This window comes from Lactuca serriola, chromosome 3 (genome assembly GCF_051521515.1).
Source record: "Lactuca serriola cultivar US96UC23 chromosome 3, Lser_US96UC23_V15, whole genome shotgun sequence".
Classification (NCBI taxonomy): Eukaryota; Viridiplantae; Streptophyta; class Magnoliopsida; order Asterales; family Asteraceae; genus Lactuca; species Lactuca serriola.
The window spans coordinates 267,246,227-267,269,158 of record NC_136410.1 but is presented as its reverse complement, the minus strand read 5'-3'; the positions used below and the strand labels follow the sequence as shown (position 1 = coordinate 267,269,158).

Sequence of the window (22,932 nt, the reverse complement as noted above, 5' to 3'; positions counted from 1 at the left end):
AACCGTCGATTTAGGCCATGATCCAACGACTAGGAGGATGTAGAAAACTCCGCGTTATTTTCCCTCCGGTGTGTCGCCGCTAAAGGCTACTCGTCGTCGCTATTGCTAGTTCTGGCGATCCGCGTCATTTCAACCCCAACAGTTGATTTAAGTGATGATCCAACGATGTAGAAAACCCCGGATTGTTTTCCCTCCGATGTGTCACCGCTAAAGGTGTCGCTGCTAAAGAGCCTCGACAATAAAATCTGCTTCGTCTTCACTTTCTTCCCTGATCTACTTCTGTGTTTTCCCTTCTTCTCTCTTCTTTCTGCTCACCACCTTCGACCCCATCGGAATTTCACCGAAATCTTCGATATTTCACCTCTCTTCCTCTCCATTTTCCCCCTTTCTCTTTTCCTTTTCTCTTCTCCCTAATAAATTTGTGTTGGTTGTCGGAATTTTGAGACCCCCCACCTTTCTCGCCGGAGTATACCGCCACCACCACTGTTCATGACGAAATTTTGATAATTTTGATATTTTAGATGTGTATTTGTATTTGTATTTTGTGTTTGTAGATGTGGATATGTATTTGTATTTGCATTTCTATGTATACGAGTATCTTGAGTGTATTTTATGTATGTATATGTGTTTTTGTATGCTCATTTATATGTATATGTATGTAAATTCTGTATGTGTATGTGTTTTTGTATGTATATGTGTATTTTGTATGTGTATTATGTATGTATGTGTATTTGTATGTATACAAATACATACAAATAGCGGCGATACCTTTAGTGGCAACAAATAGTATTAGCAGCAACACGCCTTTAACGGCGACAGAAGGCAATAGCGGCGACCAGTGGAGCATTAGCGACGAACCAACAGTAGTGATCATTTAGCGGCGACATTTTCGACCTTTAGCGACGACGCCCGTCGCCAGTAATACTCTAATTTCTTGTAGTGCACCAGTCAGTGACGGAAGCTTCTAGAGGCCTAGGGGGGCCAAGGCCTCCCCGTTTTTCTCATTCTCAGCTATAAATATTATATAAACTAGGTTATAACCGTGTACTACACGGAACCAACGTAAAATCATTTTAGAAGTTAATAGATGTTATAACTAATAATACATTTGCAAACAAATATTTTTTAGAAGCTTAAAGGTTTTATCCATAACTATAAAATTGTTAGTTTAAACCCGTAGAAATTATGTTTGTGAAAGATTAACACTATTAATTTACAAGGATTTATTAATTTATTAATTTAAGAAGATTAAAGCTTTGTCAGTAACTTTATAATTTTGTTTTTAAATTAATATATACAATGTTATAAATATCCAATTTACTTATAATTGTCTTTTAAAATAAATACATACACTATTATGAATATCCAATTTACTTTGTGTATATTTAGATATTTGATAAAATCGCAAAGTTGCACCATACAATATAAAATTTGAGTACAGTTAATAGTCAGCTTACCAATTATACCCTCCTAGATTCAAAAAGAAAGAAAGAAAGTGGCTATTAACATACATAATAAATCAAAAGTAGCAATAAGTAATTTAAAGGTTGTTTAAATTTCTGTAATTTAAAGGTTGTTCAAGTTTATGCGGAAGCAAATGACATGCCAATTGACTAAATATGGATATCTTGCAAGTTTGGATGCAGAATTGACCAAGATGAGACTTTTCATGAGACCATATTCCTAATTTTGCCAAAATAAACTGTGTGTTAGGTCCAAAAGCATAATGATTGCTTGAAGTACCGAATGTATTTTTGACAATATTTTAAGCATTTATCTTAATGACATCTGAAAAATTATTAGACATTTATATTTGTACTTCAAAAAGGTCAACTAAATAAGTAAATACCAACTTTGATAGAGAGTAATTCAACCTCTAAATTTCTGATCATTTACTACCCAAAAACATCACAAGGAAAAATATGTTTTGTAGGAAAATAAAATGATTACATATAAAAACATATATATGAAAAATGTATGTACAATGCATAATTCTAAGTCTTATTCTTTACACCATTTTAATTTTAATTTAAGAATTTTTATTTTCACATGTAAAAAAATTAAAAGACAACAGAGGCTCATTAAAACCCAATTAAGTGATAAAAAGATAATTTTGTTACGTTAAAATTCCACAAACAAAATTGGGTTACAATGCAATTTTTCTATTCCATTACATGATAAATGAAGAAAAAAAGGAATGGAAATTAACAAACGGAGTGAATCACCTTCGTTCGGCAGTAGTTTATTCCATTGCTTCCTTCTCTGATCCATTATATTAAACACTACCTTAGTCTTTTCGGTAATGATGCTTTAGCAAATACCCCATATCCAAATAAGCTTATATGAGCTCATTTAAGCTTTGTGCATACCTTAAATAAATAGGTAGAAGTTTGCAATTATCACTAATTATTTTTACTTTTTCTTCACAACTCCAAATCCAACTTAATGATTGACATGAGAAAGCAAATTATATGAAATAGTAAATCACCTTTATATTTTTTAGCATCTTTAAACTTTATACAGTAAGGAAAAACATTTGTAAATTGAAGAATTATCAAATGAGCGTTGCATTACCTCGACAAATCGAGGTTGATTCACTGATTGTTTTCCATGTTTCTTGAATAACAGGTCTTATCATACCCACCAAGAAACTATGTTAAAAAAAAAGGCTGTAGGCTCCCAAGAGAGAATCTCAGTCCATTGATCTCCTCTTTTTCTATCTCATCACCATCACCACTGCATTCCAAACAAATCAAGTTCAATTATAAAATTAAAAGGGATATAAATAATAACAACAATTACAAAACTATCTACTTTTAAAGTAAAGAAGCAAAGTGTACTTCTGCTGTACACTTATATATATATAGAAACTTATATATATATATAGAAACTGATTGAACTAAAAAATAAATGATTACAAATTGGAATCCTAGCTTTCAAGAGGCTAGTTCTCTCCTTGAGCTTTAACTTTAACAGAAATAGATCCAAGATGATGACCGACTGAATCTAAACTCCCACTTAAAGATAAACAACACCAACATATCCTAATTGACTAAAAGACCTTATTGCCCCCACCATCTCTACTTAAGCCACACTTAGAGAACCACAACCGAATGTGCATGGTTGTTTATAATATTATAGTCACATGAGAAATGAGATGCAATTAAGAAACTGAATAAACCTAACCACAATGGAAATAATGATGCATTTGGAGAATCTTTTGTGTGTGTGTGTGTGTATATATCACATTAGTTGTTGTAATTCTCTCATAAGTGCTTATGTGCTTGAATCATACCAATCATAGATTAAAACATAACCTTCCTTGTGGACTCAAATACCATTTTTCCTAATTTTTTTTGCAGTGCTTTTATATACTCGAAAGGGAAATTGAAAGTTATAACACAATATGTTAGTATATCAGAAGATATATGTCTCATATTATCTTAATTTTGACAAATACCACCCATATTTAGAGGTTATTTGAGTCAATTTCTATAACCCTAATATTTGAATGTTCAACTAATAGGTATTTGGTCGATACGGTGGTGAAGATCAGAAAACACCTTTGACTATGAGTTGGTGATCACGTTTTGATTGAATCTTTCACCCGCTTTGATTCTCAGAGTCTGTCAGCCTTTGATTCTTTGCTAGTATACTTTATTTGAGGCATTTGGATTTTACTGTGTATTAAGGTTTTTTCTATGATTTTATTTTTTTTTTCAATTTCTTACATTATACTTTGCACGGCTAGAAGCCAATGCCCTTTTCTTTTATAAAACTGCACTTCTCAAAAAATATGATTTAGTGCAAATCATTGATATATCATTTTATACATTATTATTTAGAGAATAAATTAATATCAAGCTGGAATAAAAAGGAATTCAAAGGAATTGAAATGAAATATTTTGATATTAAAGCCTTTAGGTGACAAATACATGAAATTTAATTTGCTCAAAATACATCTAACTCAACAACAGAAAGATTCTATGATTTTTTTGACACAAGAACATGAAATATATGTCATTCTTAAATTATATTCCCTCTTAAATATATATTTATGCTAAATGATCATTAAGTTTAATAACACACTTGTATCGAGCAAACTTTTCAGCCAACTTTGTTGACTTTTACATTATTAGAACCATACCATTTGAATATATATAGAAAAAAAGGTTAGCAGCCGGGGAGTTCAATCTCTATATATTATGATCCCTGTGTATCATCATATTTCATAATTCATTCTGGACGTAGAAAGCATGGAGCTGTTTCTCCCATTTTCAGCCTCTATAGCAGCGATTGTTTTTTCTTTGCTACTAAAATTCCTGCTGCAAAGCTTTAAAGGAAAGAGAGTGAAGAACAGAGAACCACCTCAAGCAAAGGGACGATGGCCGGTAATAGGACACCTGCGCCTTCTAGGTGGACCTGAATTACCTCACAGGGTCTTAGGTGGCATGGCAGATAAATATGGCCCCATTTTCACCATCAAGCTTGGTGTTCACAATGTTTTGGTGGTGAGTAACGCTGAGATGGCGAAAGAGTGCTTTACCACAAATGATAAGGTGTTTGCAAGTCGACCCAAGTCAATGGCAGTAGAACACATGGGCTATAACTATGCCATCTTGGCTCTAGCTCCTTATGGTGACTACTGGCGACAAGTGCGCAAGATCTTGACACTCGAGGTTCTCTCTCAGCGACGCGTGGAGATGCTTGGACCTCTTCGTGCTTCAGAGGTTAAAGCATCCATGGGAGATATATATAATGCTTGGGTAAAGAATAAAGAGAGTGGAAGTTCCGACATGGTAAAGGTGGATATGAAACAATGGTTTCAGAACTTGATATTAAATGTTGTGGTCAGGGTTGTTTCAGGAAAAAGGTTTTCACCTGATGACAAAGAAGGGGTTCGATTTCAAAAAGTGATAAGGAAATTCTTTGTGTTATTGGGCACATTTGTGGTGTCTGATTTTATTCCATATCTCAAGCCTTTGGACCTGGGAGGATACGAGAAAAAAAATGAAGATGACAGGAGAAGAGATGTACGGAATTGTAACAGGATGGCTAGAGGATCACAAGAGAGTGAGGGCGGAGGAAAAGCAGCAACATGAAAGAAGCCAAGTCTTCATGGATGTTCTGATTTCGGTTCTTGAAGGTGCCTCCCCAGAGGAATTCCGTGGTTTTGACCATGATACCATAATCAAGGCTACATGTTTGGTAAACCTTATTAATCTTTCTATATCTCATCATCATTATGAGCTACTATTACTAGCTAGAGTTTGTTAATTAATCGTTTAATTATATATAGTTTCTTCCACATTCATTATAGTACGTATTTGCAACAGTTTTCAGTGGCAAAGATAAGCTGTGCAAAAAAATAAAATCAATTATCAGCATGCATGCATGCATGTTGCTTGAAATCTAGCTAATATAAGAAATTTGTTTTAACTTCAAACTTGCAGACTGTTTTAGCTGCGGGATTGGACACATCGGCTGCAACGTTAACATGGGCTTTATGTTTGTTGCTCAACAACCCAAGAGTATTAAAAATTGCCCAAGATGAATTGGATGAGCATGTTGGAAGGAAGAGAGCAGTAGAGGAGTCGGACCTGAAGAACCTTGTTTACCTTGACGCAATCGTTAAAGAAACACTGCGTTTATACCCGCCTGGACCTCTAAACCTTCCTCATGAGTCCATGGAGGATTGCGTTATTGGTGGCTACAAAATCCCTAAAGGCACACGTTTATTGACTAATCTTTGGAAAATTCAACATGATCCTAATAAATGGTCACATCCTGAAGAATTTCAGCCAGAAAGATTCTTGACAAGTCGTAAACATGTTGACGTCAGGGGAAACAATTATGAATTGCTTCCTTTCGGTAGTGGTAGAAGAGTATGCCCTGCTATTCCCTTTGCTCTTCGGTCTTTGCATATAACTTTAGCTACTTTAATACAACAATTTGTGCTTAAAAACCCATCGAAAGAACCCATTGATATGAGTGAAAGCGCTGGAGTGACTATCAGCAAAGCGATCCCACTTGAGGTCCTTCTGGCGCCTCGTTTATCCCTTGATATGTACCCTGCAGTTGCTGCATGATACGTTTGCTTCGAATCATCACCGACCATGCGCCCACACTCTAGTCTTATTGAACAACCATTCCAAGACAATTAATCCCGAAAAATCACAAAGTCTTCTTACTATCTTATCAACAGCTTGTTAATTAGTCATACTACTAAATCTGTTTTGGATTTTTATTATTTCATGCAGTATAATGGATACTACTTTGTTTTGGATTTTCATTATTTCATGCAATGGTTTTTAGTTTCTTCTGCTTGTATATATGCTCTGTATATAGAGCCATCCCTTGTTTACATTTTAAGCATCGATAATTAGCATGAAAATTTTCGCTGTTTAATTACACGAACATTGTGTTATCAGAGCTAGCTATGTTGCACGCATAATAGTTGCTTTATATCAATTTTAAAATGGTACAAGTCAACACTACTATATATTAGCATGGCTTCCCAATTTTCAGACTATGTGTTTTTGAGCATGAAAAAAATATCCTTTCCAAGTCAGAAGAGATATGGGATTTTTTACAGAATGCATGATTACACTGTTTCCTGGATTAATCGGTTCGGTTGTCATCGGTTCACCCGTTATATGCATGCATGATTGGAACTTTAGTTTTAATGAGTATTTATGAATTTATATCATCTTATGTTTTAATTAGTAGTTTATTATTTAGAATTTAGCTTCTAGATTGACCCAAGTATATGGAGTTGTACCGGTCCTTAGCTTGTACCGAGTCTTCTGGTAGAACAAGTAGCATGGCTTCTTTCATGGGTCACGTGTGTATCTAAGATGATTATATATAGCCTTTAGTGCTATGAATAAAATAGTTTTTTTGTTCTTTACTTTTCGGATTGCTGCACATTTAATTTATTACATTAGAAAAAACCTTTCTTCTTCCTTTCTTCATACATTTCGTGAGTGATAACAGTAATAAAAGGAGTTTGTTATTTTGGTCTTATATCCAACATACGCACACGGAAACTAATGAAGCTCAACAAATAGAGATATCCAAAAGAAAGATACCCATGTTTTGTTGTTCATCCAACATGGAAAGGATGAAACTGTTTTCCTCATAATCGTTTCTAGAGAATAATGGAACATTTTAAAGACTTCGTATCCAGGGTCTGCTATGGTTATCACCATCAAGCAATAGCAGCGACACCTTTAGCACGACGGACACTTTGAGCGGCGACATCAAACAAACGCGTTTTTGTCGCCGCTAAAAGTGTCTGTCGCCGCTAAAAGCTTATGTTGGCGATCCGCCTCATTTCAACCCTAACCGTCGATTTAGGCCATGATCCAACGACTAGGAGGATGTAGAAAACTCCGCGTTATTTTCCCTCCGGTGTGTCGCCGCTAAAGGCTACTCGTCGTCGCTATTGCTAGTTCTGGCGATCCGCGTCATTTCAACCCCAACAGTTGATTTAAGTGATGATCCAACGATGTAGAAAACCCCGGATTGTTTTCCCTCCGATGTGTCACCGCTAAAGGTGTCGCTGCTAAAGAGCCTCGACAATAAAATCTGCTTCGTCTTCACTTTCTTCCCTGATCTACTTCTGTGTTTTCCCTTCTTCTCTCTTCTTTCTGCTCACCACCTTCGACCCCATCGGAATTTCACCGAAATCTTCGATATTTCACCTCTCTTCCTCTCCATTTTCCCCCTTTCTCTTTTCCTTTTCTCTTCTCCCTAATAAATTTGTGTTGGTTGTCGGAATTTTGAGACCCCCCACCTTTCTCGCCGGAGTATACCGCCACCACCACTGTTCATGACGAAATTTTGATAATTTTGATATTTTAGATGTGTATTTGTATTTGTATTTTGTGTTTGTAGATGTGGATATGTATTTGTATTTGCATTTCTATGTATACGAGTATCTTGAGTGTATTTTATGTATGTATATGTGTTTTTGTATGCTCATTTATATGTATATGTATGTAAATTCTGTATGTGTATGTGTTTTTGTATGTATATGTGTATTTTGTATGTGTATTATGTATGTATGTGTATTTGTATGTATACAAATACATACAAATAGCGGCGATACCTTTAGTGGCAACAAATAGTATTAGCAGCAACACGCCTTTAACGGCGACAGAAGGCAATAGCGGCGACCAGTGGAGCATTAGCGACGAACCAACAGTAGTGATCATTTAGCGGCGACATTTTCGACCTTTAGCGACGACGCCCGTCGCCAGTAATACTCTAATTTCTTGTAGTGCACCAGTCAGTGACGGAAGCTTCTAGAGGCCTAGGGGGGCCAAGGCCTCCCCGTTTTTCTCATTCTCAGCTATAAATATTATATAAACTAGGTTATAACCGTGTACTACACGGAACCAACGTAAAATCATTTTAGAAGTTAATAGATGTTATAACTAATAATACATTTGCAAACAAATATTTTTTTAGAAGCTTAAAGGTTTTATCCATAACTATAAAATTGTTAGTTTAAACCCGTAGAAATTATGTTTGTGAAAGATTAACACTATTAATTTACAAGGATTTATTAATTTATTAATTTAAGAAGATTAAAGCTTTGTCAGTAACTTTATAATTTTGTTTTTAAATTAATATATACAATGTTATAAATATCCAATTTACTTATAATTGTCTTTTAAAATAAATACATACACTATTATGAATATCCAATTTACTTTGTGTATATTTAGATATTTGATAAAATCGCAAAGTTGCACCATACAATATAAAATTTGAGTACAGTTAATAGTCAGCTTACCAATTATACCCTCCTAGATTCAAAAAGAAAGAAAGAAAGTGGCTATTAACATACATAATAAATCAAAAGTAGCAATAAGTAATTTAAAGGTTGTTTAAATTTCTGTAATTTAAAGGTTGTTCAAGTTTATGCGGAAGCAAATGACATGCCAATTGACTAAATATGGATATCTTGCAAGTTTGGATGCAGAATTGACCAAGATGAGACTTTTCATGAGACCATATTCCTAATTTTGCCAAAATAAATTGTGTGTTAGGTCCAAAAGCATAATGATTGCTTGAAGTACCGAATGTATTTTTGACAATATTTTAAGCATTTATCTTAATGACATCTGAAAAATTATTAGACATTTATATTTGTACTTCAAAAAGGTCAACTAAATAAGTAAATACCAACTTTGATAGAGAGTAATTCAACCTCTAAATTTCTGATCATTTACTACCCAAAAACATCACGAGGAAAAATATGTTTTGTAGGAAAATAAAATGATAACATATAAAAACATATATATGAAAAATGTATGTACAATGCATAATTCTTAGTCTTATTCTTTACACCATTTTAATTTTAATTTAAGAATTTTTATTTTCACATGTAAAAAAATTAAAAGACAACAGAGGCTCATTAAAACCCAATTAAGTGATAAAAAGATAATTTTGTGACGTTAAAATTCCACAAACAAAATTGGGTTACAATGCAATTTTTCTATTCCATTACATGATAAATGAAGAAAAAAAGGAATGGAAATTAACAAACGGAGTGAATCACCTTCGTTCGACAGTAGTTTATTCCATTGCTTCCTTCTCTGATCCATTATATTAAACACTACCTTAGTCTTTTCGGTAATGATGCTTTAGCAAATACCCCAGATCCAAATAAGCTTATATGAGCTCATTTAAGCTTTGTGCATACCTTAAATAAATAGGTAGAAGTTTGCAATTATCACTAATTATTTTTACTTTTTCTTCACAACTCCAAATCCAACTTAATGATTGACATGAGAAAGCAAATTATATGAAATAGTAAATCACCTTTATATTTTTTAGCATCTTTAAACTTTATACAGTAAGGAAAAACATTTGTAAATTGAAGAATTATCAAATGAGCGTTGCATTACCTCGACAAATCGAGGTTGATTCACTGATTGTTTTCCATGTTTCTTGAATAACAGGTCTTATCATACCCACCAAGAAACTATGTTAAAAAAAAGGTTGTAGGCTCCCAAGAGAGAATCTCAGTCCATTGATCTCCTCTTTTTCTATCTCGTCACCATCACCACTGCATTCCACACAAATCAAGTTCAATTATAAAATTAAAAGGGATATAAATAATAACAACAATTACAAAACTATCTACTTTTAAAGTAAAGAAGCAAAGTGTACTTCTGTTGTACACTTATATATATAGAAACTTATATATATAGAAACTGATTGAACTAAAAAATAAATGATTACAAATTGGAATCCTAGCTTTCAAGAGGCTAGTTCTCTCCTTGAGCTTTAACTTTAACATAAATAGATCCAAGATGATGACCGACTGAATCTAAACTCCCACTTAAAGATAAACAACACCAACATATCCTAACTGACTAAAAGACCTTATTGCCCCCACCATCTCTACTTAAGCCACACTTAGAGAACCACAACCGAATGTGCATGGTTGTTTATAATATTATAGTCACATGAGAAATGAGATGCAATTAAGAAACTGAATAAACCTAACCACAATGGAAATAATGATGCATTTGGAGAATCTTTTGTGTGTGTGTGTGTGTATATATCACATTAGTTGTTGTAATTCTCTCATAAGTGCTTATGTGCTTGAATCATACCAATCATAGATTAAAACATAACCTTCCTTGTGGACTCAAATACCATTTTTCCTAATTTTTTTTGCAGTGCTTTTATATACTCGAAAGGGAAATTGAAAGTTATAACACAATATGTTAGTATATCAGAAGATATATGTCTCATATTATCTTAATTTTGACAAATACCACCCATATTTAGAGGTTATTTGAGTCAATTTCTATAACCCTAATATTTGAATGTTCAACTAATAGGTATTTGGTCGATACGGTGGTGAAGATCAGAAAACACCTTTGACTATGAGTTGGTGATCACGTTTTGATTGAATCTTTCACCCGCTTTGATTCTCAGAGTCTGTCAGCCTTTGATTCTTTGCTAGTATACTTTATTTGAGGCATTTGGATTTTACTGTGTATTAAGGTTTTTTCTATGATTTTATTTTTTTTTTCAATTTCTTACATTATACTTTGCACGGCTAGAAGCCAATGCCCTTTTCTTTTATAAAACTGCACTTCTCAAAAAATATGATTTAGTGCAAATCATTGATATATCATTTTATACATTATTATTTAGAGAATAAATTAATATCAAGCTGGAATAAAAAGGAATTCAAAGGAATTGAAATGAAATATTTTGATATTAAAGCCTTTAGGTGACAAATACATGAAATTTAATTTGCTCAAAATACATCTAACTCAACAACAGAAAGATTCTATGATTTTTTTGACACAAGAACATGAAATATATGTCATTCTTAAATTATATTCCCTCTTAAATATATATTTATGCTAAATGATCATTAAGTTTAATAACACACTTGTATCGAGCAAACTTTTCAGCCAACTTTGTTGACTTTTACATTATTAGAACCATACCATTTGAATATATATAGAAAAAAAGGTTAGCAGCCGGGGAGTTCAATCTCTATATATTATGATCCCTGTGTATCATCATATTTCATAATTCATTCTGGACGTAGAAAGCATGGAGCTGTTTCTCCCATTTTCAGCCTCTATAGCAGCGATTGTTTTTTCTTTGCTACTAAAATTCCTGCTGCAAAGCTTTAAAGGAAAGAGAGTGAAGAACAGAGAACCACCTCAAGCAAAGGGACGATGGCCGGTAATAGGACACCTGCGCCTTCTAGGTGGACCTGAATTACCTCACAGGGTCTTAGGTGGCATGGCAGATAAATATGGCCCCATTTTCACCATCAAGCTTGGTGTTCACAATGTTTTGGTGGTGAGTAACGCTGAGATGGCGAAAGAGTGCTTTACCACAAATGATAAGGTGTTTGCAAGTCGACCCAAGTCAATGGCAGTAGAACACATGGGCTATAACTATGCCATCTTGGCTCTAGCTCCTTATGGTGACTACTGGCGACAAGTGCGCAAGATCTTGACACTCGAGGTTCTCTCTCAGCGACGCGTGGAGATGCTTGGACCTCTTCGTGCTTCAGAGGTTAAAGCATCCATGGGAGATATATATAATGCTTGGGTAAAGAATAAAGAGAGTGGAAGTTCCGACATGGTAAAGGTGGATATGAAACAATGGTTTCAGAACTTGATATTAAATGTTGTGGTCAGGGTTGTTTCAGGAAAAAGGTTTTCACCTGATGACAAAGAAGGGGTTCGATTTCAAAAAGTGATAAGGAAATTCTTTGTGTTATTGGGCACATTTGTGGTGTCTGATTTTATTCCATATCTCAAGCCTTTGGACCTGGGAGGATACGAGAAAAAAATGAAGATGACAGGAGAAGAGATGTACGGAATTGTAACAGGATGGCTAGAGGATCACAAGAGAGTGAGGGCGGAGGAAAAGCAGCAACATGAAAGAAGCCAAGTCTTCATGGATGTTCTGATTTCGGTTCTTGAAGGTGCCTCCCCAGAGGAATTCCGTGGTTTTGACCATGATACCATAATCAAGGCTACATGTTTGGTAAACCTTATTAATCTTTCTATATCTCATCATCATTATGAGCTACTATTACTAGCTAGAGTTTGTTAATTAATCGTTTAATTATATATAGTTTCTTCCACATTCATTATAGTACGTATTTGCAACAGTTTTCAGTGGCAAAGATAAGCTGTGCAAAAAAATAAAATCAATTATCAGCATGCATGCATGCATGTTGCTTGAAATCTAGCTAATATAAGAAATTTGTTTTAACTTCAAACTTGCAGACTGTTTTAGCTGCGGGATTGGACACATCGGCTGCAACGTTAACATGGGCTTTATGTTTGTTGCTCAACAACCCAAGAGTATTAAAAATTGCCCAAGATGAATTGGATGAGCATGTTGGAAGGAAGAGAGCAGTAGAGGAGTCGGACCTGAAGAACCTTGTTTACCTTGACGCAATCGTTAAAGAAACACTGCGTTTATACCCGCCTGGACCTCTAAACCTTCCTCATGAGTCCATGGAGGATTGCGTTATTGGTGGCTACAAAATCCCTAAAGGCACACGTTTATTGACTAATCTTTGGAAAATTCAACATGATCCTAATAAATGGTCACATCCTGAAGAATTTCAGCCAGAAAGATTCTTGACAAGTCATAAACATGTTGACCTCAGGGGAAACAATTATGAATTGCTTCCTTTCGGTAGTGGTAGAAGAGTATGCCCTGCTATTCCCTTTGCTCTTCGGTCTTTGCATATAACTTTAGCTACTTTAATACAACAATTTGTGCTTAAAAACCCATCGAAAGAACCCATTGATATGAGTGAAAGCGCTGGAGTGACTATCAGCAAAGCGATCCCACTTGAGGTCCTTCTGGCGCCTCGTTTATCCCTTGATATGTACCCTGCAGTTGCTGCATGATACGTTTGCTTCGAATCATCACCGACCATGCGCCCACACTCTAGTCTTATTGAACAACCATTCCAAGACAATTAATCCCGAAAAATCACAAAGTCTTCTTACTATCTTATCAACAGCTTGTTAATTAGTCATACTACTAAATCTGTTTTGGATTTTTATTATTTCATGCAGTATAATGGATACTACTTTGTTTTGGATTTTCATTATTTCATGCAATGGTTTTTAGTTTCTTCTGCTTGTATATATGCTCTGTATATAGAGCCATCCCTTGTTTACATTTTAAGCATCGATAATTAGCATGAAAATTTTCGCTGTTTAATTACACGAACATTGTGTTATCAGAGCTAGCTATGTTGCACGCATAATAGTTGCTTTATATCAATTTTAAAATGGTACAAGTCAACACTACTATATATTAGCATGGCTTCCCAATTTTCAGACTATGTGTTTTTGAGCATGAAAAAAATATCCTTTCCAAGTCAGAAGAGATATGGGATTTTTTACAGAATGCTTGATTACACTGTTGCCTGGATTAATCGGTTCGGTTGTCATCGGTTCACCCGTTATATGCATGCATGATTGGAACTTTAGTTTTAATGAGTATTTATGAATTTATATCATCTTATGTTTTAATTAGTAGTTTATTATTTAGAATTTAGCTTCTAGATTGACCCAAGTATATGGAGTTGTACCGGTCCTTAGCTTGTACCGAGTCTTCTGGTAGAACAAGTAGCATGGCTTCTTTCATGGGTCACGTGTGTATCTAAGATGATTATATATAGCCTTTAGTGCTATGAATAAAATAGTTTTTTTGCTCTTTACTTTTCGGATTGCTGCACATTTAATTTATTACATTAGAAAAAACCTTTCTTCTTCCTTTCTTCATACATTTCGTGAGTGATAACAGTAATAAAAGGAGTTTGTTATTTTGGTCTTATATCCAACATACGCACACGGAAACTAATGAAGCTCAACAAATAGAGATATCCAAAAGAAAGATACCCATGTTTTGTTGTTCATCCAACATGGAAAGGATGAAACTGTTTTCCTCATAATCGTTTCTAGAGAATAATGGAACATTTTAAAGACTTCGTATCCAGGGTCTGCTATGGTTATCACCATCAAGCAATAGCAGCGACACCTTTAGCACGACGGACACTTTGAGCGGCGACATCAAACAAACGCGTTTTTGTCGCCGCTAAAAGTGTCTGTCGCCGCTAAAAGCTTATGTTGGCGATCCGCCTCATTTCAACCCTAACCGTCGATTTAGGCCATGATCCAACGACTAGGAGGATGTAGAAAACTCCGCGTTATTTTCCCTCCGGTGTGTCGCCGCTAAAGGCTACTCGTCGTCGCTATTGCTAGTTCTGGCGATCCGCGTCATTTCAACCCCAACAGTTGATTTAAGTGATGATCCAACGATGTAGAAAACCCCGGATTGTTTTCCCTCCGATGTGTCACCGCTAAAGGTGTCGCTGCTAAAGAGCCTCGACAATAAAATCTGCTTCGTCTTCACTTTCTTCCCTGATCTACTTCTGTGTTTTCCCTTCTTCTCTCTTCTTTCTGCTCACCACCTTCGACCCCATCGGAATTTCACCGAAATCTTCGATATTTCACCTCTCTTCCTCTCCATTTTCCCCCTTTCTCTTTTCCTTTTCTCTTCTCCCTAATAAATTTGTGTTGGTTGTCGGAATTTTGAGACCCCCCACCTTTCTCGCCGGAGTATACCGCCACCACCACTGTTCATGACGAAATTTTGATAATTTTGATATTTTAGATGTGTATTTGTATTTGTATTTTGTGTTTGTAGATGTGGATATGTATTTGTATTTGCATTTCTATGTATACGAGTATCTTGAGTGTATTTTATGTATGTATATGTGTTTTTGTATGCTCATTTATATGTATATGTATGTAAATTCTGTATGTGTATGTGTTTTTGTATGTATATGTGTATTTTGTATGTGTATTATGTATGTATGTGTATTTGTATGTATACAAATACATACAAATAGCGGCGATACCTTTAGTGGCAACAAATAGTATTAGCAGCAACACGCCTTTAACGGCGACAGAAGGCAATAGCGGCGACCAGTGGAGCATTAGCGACGAACCAACAGTAGTGATCATTTAGCGGCGACATTTTCGACCTTTAGCGACGACGCCCGTCGCCAGTAATACTCTAATTTCTTGTAGTGCACCAGTCAGTGACGGAAGCTTCTAGAGGCCTAGGGGGGCCAAGGCCTCCCCGTTTTTCTCATTCTCAGCTATAAATATTATATAAACTAGGTTATAACCGTGTACTACACGGAACCAACGTAAAATCATTTTAGAAGTTAATAGATGTTATAACTAATAATACATTTGCAAACAAATATTTTTTAGAAGCTTAAAGGTTTTATCCATAACTATAAAATTGTTAGTTTAAACCCGTAGAAATTATGTTTGTGAAAGATTAACACTATTAATTTACAAGGATTTATTAATTTATTAATTTAAGAAGATTAAAGCTTTGTCAGTAACTTTATAATTTTGTTTTTAAATTAATATATACAATGTTATAAATATCCAATTTACTTATAATTGTCTTTTAAAATAAATACATACACTATTATGAATATCCAATTTACTTTGTGTATATTTAGATATTTGATAAAATCGCAAAGTTGCACCATACAATATAAAATTTGAGTACAGTTAATAGTCAGCTTACCAATTATACCCTCCTAGATTCAAAAAGAAAGAAAGAAAGTGGCTATTAACATACATAATAAATCAAAAGTAGCAATAAGTAATTTAAAGGTTGTTTAAATTTCTGTAATTTAAAGGTTGTTCAAGTTTATGCGGAAGCAAATGACATGCCAATTGACTAAATATGGATATCTTGCAAGTTTGGATGCAGAATTGACCAAGATGAGACTTTTCATGAGACCATATTCCTAATTTTGCCAAAATAAACTGTGTGTTAGGTCCAAAAGCATAATGATTGCTTGAAGTACCGAATGTATTTTTGACAATATTTTAAGCATTTATCTTAATGACATCTGAAAAATTATTAGACATTTATATTTGTACTTCAAAAAGGTCAACTAAATAAGTAAATACCAACTTTGATAGAGAGTAATTCAACCTCTAAATTTCTGATCATTTACTACCCAAAAACATCACAAGGAAAAATATGTTTTGTAGGAAAATAAAATGATTACATATAAAAACATATATATGAAAAATGTATGTACAATGCATAATTCTAAGTCTTATTCTTTACACCATTTTAATTTTAATTTAAGAATTTTTATTTTCACATGTAAAAAAATTAAAAGACAACAGAGGCTCATTAAAACCCAATTAAGTGATAAAAAGATAATTTTGTTACGTTAAAATTCCACAAACAAAATTGGGTTACAATGCAATTTTTCTATTCCATTACATGATAAATGAAGAAAAAAAGGAATGGAAATTAACAAACGGAGTGAATCACCTTCGTTCGGCAGTAGTTTATTCCATTGCTTCCTTCTCTGATCCATTATATTAAACACTACCTTAGTCTTTTCGGTAATGATGCTTTAGCAAATACCCCATATCCAAATAAGCTTATATGAGCTCATTTAAGCTTTGTGCATACCTTAAATAAATAGGTAGAAGTTTGCAATTATCACTAATTATTTTTACTTTTTCTTCACAACTCCAAATCCAACTTAATGATTGACATGAGAAAGCAAATTATATGAAATAGTAAATCACCTTTATATTTTTTAGCATCTTTAAACTTTATACAGTAAGGAAAAACATTTGTAAATTGAAGAATTATCAAATGAGCGTTGCATTACCTCGACAAATCGAGGTTGATTCACTGATTGTTTTCCATGTTTCTTGAATAACAGGTCTTATCATACCCACCAAGAAACTATGTTAAAAAAAAAGGCTGTAGGCTCCCAAGAGAGAATCTCAGTCCATTGATCTCCTCTTTTTCTATCTCATCACCATCACCACTGCATTCCAAACAAATCAAGTTCAATTATAAAATTAAAAGGGATATAAATAATAACAACAATTACAAAACTATCTACTTTTAAAGTAAAGAAGCAAAGTGTACTTCTGCTGTACACTTATATATATATAGAAACTTATATATATATAGAAACTGATTGAACTAAAAAATAAATGATTACAAATTGGAATCCTAGCTTTCAAGAGGCTAGTTCTCTCCTTGAGCTTTAACTTTAACAGAAATAGATCCAAGATGATGACCGACTGAATCTAAACTCCCACTTAAAGATAAACAACACCAACATATCCTAATTGACTAAAAGACCTTATTGCCCCCACCATCTCTACTTAAGCCACACTTAGAGAACCACAACCGAATGTGCATGGTTGTTTATAATATTATAGTCACATGAGAAATGAGATGCAATTAAGAAACTGAATAAACCTAACCACAATGGAAATAATGATGCATTTGGAGAATCTTTTGTGTGTGTGTGTGTGTATATATCACATTAGTTGTTGTAATTCTCTCATAAGTGCTTATGTGCTTGAATCATACCAATCATAGATTAAAACATAACCTTCCTTGTGGACTCAAATACCATTTTTCCTAATTTTTTTTGCAGTGCTTTTATATACTCGAAAGGGAAATTGAAAGTTATAACACAATATGTTAGTATATCAGAAGATATATGTCTCATATTATCTTAATTTTGACAAATACCACCCATATTTAGAGGTTATTTGAGTCAATTTCTATAACCCTAATATTTGAATGTTCAACTAATAGGTATTTGGTCGATACGGTGGTGAAGATCAGAAAACACCTTTGACTATGAGTTGGTGATCACGTTTTGATTGAATCTTTCACCCGCTTTGATTCTCAGAGTCTGTCAGCCTTTGATTCTTTGCTAGTATACTTTATTTGAGGCATTTGGATTTTACTGTGTATTAAGGTTTTTTCTATGATTTTATTTTTTTTTTCAATTTCTTACATTATACTTTGCACGGCTAGAAGCCAATGCCCTTTTCTTTTATAAAACTGCACTTCTCAAAAAATATGATTTAGTGCAAATCATTGATATATCATTTTATACATTATTATTTAGAGAATAAATTAATATCAAGCTGGAATAAAAAGGAATTCAAAGGAATTGAAATGAAATATTTTGATATTAAAGCCTTTAGGTGACAAATACATGAAATTTAATTTGCTCAAAATACATCTAACTCAACAACAGAAAGATTCTATGATTTTTTTGACACAAGAACATGAAATATATGTCATTCTTAAATTATATTCCCTCTTAAATATATATTTATGCTAAATGATCATTAAGTTTAATAACACACTTGTATCGAGCAAACTTTTCAGCCAACTTTGTTGACTTTTACATTATTAGAACCATACCATTTGAATATATATAGAAAAAAAGGTTAGCAGCCGGGGAGTTCAATCTCTATATATTATGATCCCTGTGTATCATCATATTTCATAATTCATTCTGGACGTAGAAAGCATGGAGCTGTTTCTCCCATTTTCAGCCTCTATAGCAGCGATTGTTTTTTCTTTGCTACTAAAATTCCTGCTGCAAAGCTTTAAAGGAAAGAGAGTGAAGAACAGAGAACCACCTCAAGCAAAGGGACGATGGCCGGTAATAGGACACCTGCGCCTTCTAGGTGGACCTGAATTACCTCACAGGGTCTTAGGTGGCATGGCAGATAAATATGGCCCCATTTTCACCATCAAGCTTGGTGTTCACAATGTTTTGGTGGTGAGTAACGCTGAGATGGCGAAAGAGTGCTTTACCACAAATGATAAGGTGTTTGCAAGTCGACCCAAGTCAATGGCAGTAGAACACATGGGCTATAACTATGCCATCTTGGCTCTAGCTCCTTATGGTGACTACTGGCGACAAGTGCGCAAGATCTTGACACTCGAGGTTCTCTCTCAGCGACGCGTGGAGATGCTTGGACCTCTTCGTGCTTCAGAGGTTAAAGCATCCATGGGAGATATATATAATGCTTGGGTAAAGAATAAAGAGAGTGGAAGTTCCGACATGGTAAAGGTGGATATGAAACAATGGTTTCAGAACTTGATATTAAATGTTGTGGTCAGGGTTGTTTCAGGAAAAAGGTTTTCACCTGATGACAAAGAAGGGGTTCGATTTCAAAAAGTGATAAGGAAATTCTTTGTGTTATTGGGCACATTTGTGGTGTCTGATTTTATTCCATATCTCAAGCCTTTGGACCTGGGAGGATACGAGAAAAAAATGAAGATGACAGGAGAAGAGATGTACGGAATTGTAACAGGATGGCTAGAGGATCACAAGAGAGTGAGGGCGGAGGAAAAGCAGCAACATGAAAGAAGCCAAGTCTTCATGGATGTTCTGATTTCGGTTCTTGAAGGTGCCTCCCCAGAGGAATTCCGTGGTTTTGACCATGATACCATAATCAAGGCTACATGTTTGGTAAACCTTATTAATCTTTCTATATCTCATCATCATTATGAGCTACTATTACTAGCTAGAGTTTGTTAATTAATCGTTTAATTATATATAGTTTCTTCCACATTCATTATAGTACGTATTTGCAACAGTTTTCAGTGGCAAAGATAAGCTGTGCAAAAAAATAAAATCAATTATCAGCATGCATGCATGCATGTTGCTTGAAATCTAGCTAATATAAGAAATTTGTTTTAACTTCAAACTTGCAGACTGTTTTAGCTGCGGGATTGGACACATCGGCTGCAACGTTAACATGGGCTTTATGTTTGTTGCTCAACAACCCAAGAGTATTAAAAATTGCCCAAGATGAATTGGATGAGCATGTTGGAAGGAAGAGAGCAGTAGAGGAGTCGGACCTGAAGAACCTTGTTTACCTTGACGCAATCGTTAAAGAAACACTGCGTTTATACCCGCCTGGACCTCTAAACCTTCCTCATGAGTCCATGGAGGATTGCGTTATTGGTGGCTACAAAATCCCTAAAGGCACACGTTTATTGACTAATCTTTGGAAAATTCAACATGATCCTAATAAATGGTCACATCCTGAAGAATTTCAGCCAGAAAGATTCTTGACAAGTCGTAAACATGTTGACGTCAGGGGAAACAATTATGAATTGCTTCCTTTCGGTAGTGGTAGAAGAGTATGCCCTGCTATTCCCTTTGCTCTTCGGTCTTTGCATATAACTTTAGCTACTTTAATACAACAATTTGTGCTTAAAAACCCATCGAAAGAACCCATTGATATGAGTGAAAGCGCTGGAGTGACTATCAGCAAAGCGATCCCACTTGAGGTCCTTCTGGCGCCTCGTTTATCCCTTGATATGTACCCTGCAGTTGCTGCATGATACGTTTGCTTCGAATCATCACCGACCATGCGCCCACACTCTAGTCTTATTGAACAACCATTCCAAGACAATTAATCCCGAAAAATCACAAAGTCTTCTTACTATCTTATCAACAGCTTGTTAATTAGTCATACTACTAAATCTGTTTTGGATTTTTATTATTTCATGCAGTATAATGGATACTACTTTGTTTTGGATTTTCATTATTTCATGCAATGGTTTTTAGTTTCTTCTGCTTGTATATATGCTCTGTATATAGAGCCATCCCTTGTTTACATTTTAAGCATCGATAATTAGCATGAAAATTTTCGCTGTTTAATTACACGAACATTGTGTTATCAGAGCTAGCTATGTTGCACGCATAATAGTTGCTTTATATCAATTTTAAAATGGTACAAGTCAACACTACTATATATTAGCATGGCTTCCCAATTTTCAGACTATGTGTTTTTGAGCATGAAAAAAATATCCTTTCCAAGTCAGAAGAGATATGGGATTTTTTACAGAATGCATGATTACACTGTTTCCTGGATTAATCGGTTCGGTTGTCATCGGTTCACCCGTTATATGCATGCATGATTGGAACTTTAGTTTTAATGAGTATTTATGAATTTATATCATCTTATGTTTTAATTAGTAGTTTATTATTTAGAATTTAGCTTCTAGATTGACCCAAGTATATGGAGTTGTACCGGTCCTTAGCTTGTACCGAGTCTTCTGGTAGAACAAGTAGCATGGCTTCTTTCATGGGTCACGTGTGTATCTAAGATGATTATATATAGCCTTTAGTGCTATGAATAAAATAGTTTTTTTGCTCTTTACTTTTCGGATTGCTGCACATTTAATTTATTACATTAGAAAAAACCTTTCTTCTTCCTTTCTTCATACATTTCGTGAGTGATAACAGTAATAAAAGGAGTTTGTTATTTTGGTCTTATATCCAACATACGCACACGGAAACTAATGAAGCTCAACAAATAGAGATATCCAAAAGAAAGATACCCATGTTTTGTTGTTCATCCAACATGGAAAGGATGAAACTGTTTTCCTCATAATCGTTTCTAGAGAATAATGGAACATTTTAAAGACTTCGTATCCAGGGTCTGCTATGGTTATCACCATCAAGCAATAGCAGCGACACCTTTAGCACGACGGACACTTTGAGCGGCGACATCAAACAAACGCGTTTTTGTCGCCGCTAAAAGTGTCTGTCGCCGCTAAAAGCTTATGTTGGCGATCCGCCTCATTTCAACCCTAACCGTCGATTTAGGCCATGATCCAACGACTAGGAGGATGTAGAAAACTCCGCGTTATTTTCCCTCCGGTGTGTCGCCGCTAAAGGCTACTCGTCGTCGCTATTGCTAGTTCTGGCGATCCGCGTCATTTCAACCCCAACAGTTGATTTAAGTGATGATCCAACGATGTAGAAAACCCCGGATTGTTTTCCCTCCGATGTGTCACCGCTAAAGGTGTCGCTGCTAAAGAGCCTCGACAATAAAATCTGCTTCGTCTTCACTTTCTTCCCTGATCTACTTCTGTGTTTTCCCTTCTTCTCTCTTCTTTCTGCTCACCACCTTCGACCCCATCGGAATTTCACCGAAATCTTCGATATTTCACCTCTCTTCCTCTCCATTTTCCCCCTTTCTCTTTTCCTTTTCTCTTCTCCCTAATAAATTTGTGTTGGTTGTCGGAATTTTGAGACCCCCCACCTTTCTCGCCGGAGTATACCGCCACCACCACTGTTCATGACGAAATTTTGATAATTTTGATATTTTAGATGTGTATTTGTATTTGTATTTTGTGTTTGTAGATGTGGATATGTATTTGTATTTGCATTTCTATGTATACGAGTATCTTGAGTGTATTTTATGTATGTATATGTGTTTTTGTATGCTCATTTATATGTATATGTATGTAAATTCTGTATGTGTATGTGTTTTTGTATGTATATGTGTATTTTGTATGTGTATTATGTATGTATGTGTATTTGTATGTATACAAATACATACAAATAGCGGCGATACCTTTAGTGGCAACAAATAGTATTAGCAGCGACACGCCTTTAACGGCGACAGAAGGCAATAGCGGCGACCAGTGGAGCATTAGCGACGAACCAACAGTAGTGATCATTTAGCGGCGACATTTTCGACCTTTAGCGACGAC

General features: G+C 34.8%; 2 protein-coding genes and 1 pseudogene across 2 annotated transcripts; all 3 read left to right on the top strand.

Annotated features, from left to right (window-relative positions):
* Positions 1 to 4,256: 4,256 nt before the first annotated feature.
* On the top strand, positions 4,257 to 6,260 carry LOC145094896 (demethylepipodophyllotoxin synthase-like; annotated as a pseudogene).
* Positions 6,261 to 11,595: 5,335 nt separating this feature from the next.
* On the top strand, positions 11,596 to 13,598 carry LOC145094895 (demethylepipodophyllotoxin synthase-like). Its single transcript, XM_079032880.1, has 2 exons — positions 11,596 to 12,546; positions 12,792 to 13,598. Exons 1-2 carry the CDS (start codon positions 11,596 to 11,598, stop codon positions 13,425 to 13,427), a joined length of 1,587 nt encoding a protein of 528 aa, XP_078889006.1. The 3' UTR covers positions 13,428 to 13,598.
* Positions 13,599 to 18,937: 5,339 nt separating this feature from the next.
* LOC145094894 (demethylepipodophyllotoxin synthase-like) lies at positions 18,938 to 20,940 on the top strand. Its single transcript, XM_079032879.1, has 2 exons — positions 18,938 to 19,888; positions 20,134 to 20,940. The coding sequence occupies exons 1-2, from the start codon at positions 18,938 to 18,940 to the stop codon at positions 20,767 to 20,769; spliced, it is 1,587 nt and encodes a 528-aa protein (XP_078889005.1). The 3' UTR covers positions 20,770 to 20,940.
* Positions 20,941 to 22,932: the final 1,992 nt, after the last annotated feature.

Coding starts and splice junctions, on each gene's coding strand:
- LOC145094895 (XM_079032880.1), top strand. CDS start 11,596: ATGGAGCTGTTTCTCCCATTTTCAGCCTCTATAGCAGCGATTGTTTTT. Junction 12,547..12,791: donor TAATCAAGGCTACATGTTTG/GTAAACCTTATT, acceptor TCAAACTTGCAG/ACTGTTTTAGCTGCGGGATT.
- LOC145094894 (XM_079032879.1), top strand. CDS start 18,938: ATGGAGCTGTTTCTCCCATTTTCAGCCTCTATAGCAGCGATTGTTTTT. Junction 19,889..20,133: donor TAATCAAGGCTACATGTTTG/GTAAACCTTATT, acceptor TCAAACTTGCAG/ACTGTTTTAGCTGCGGGATT.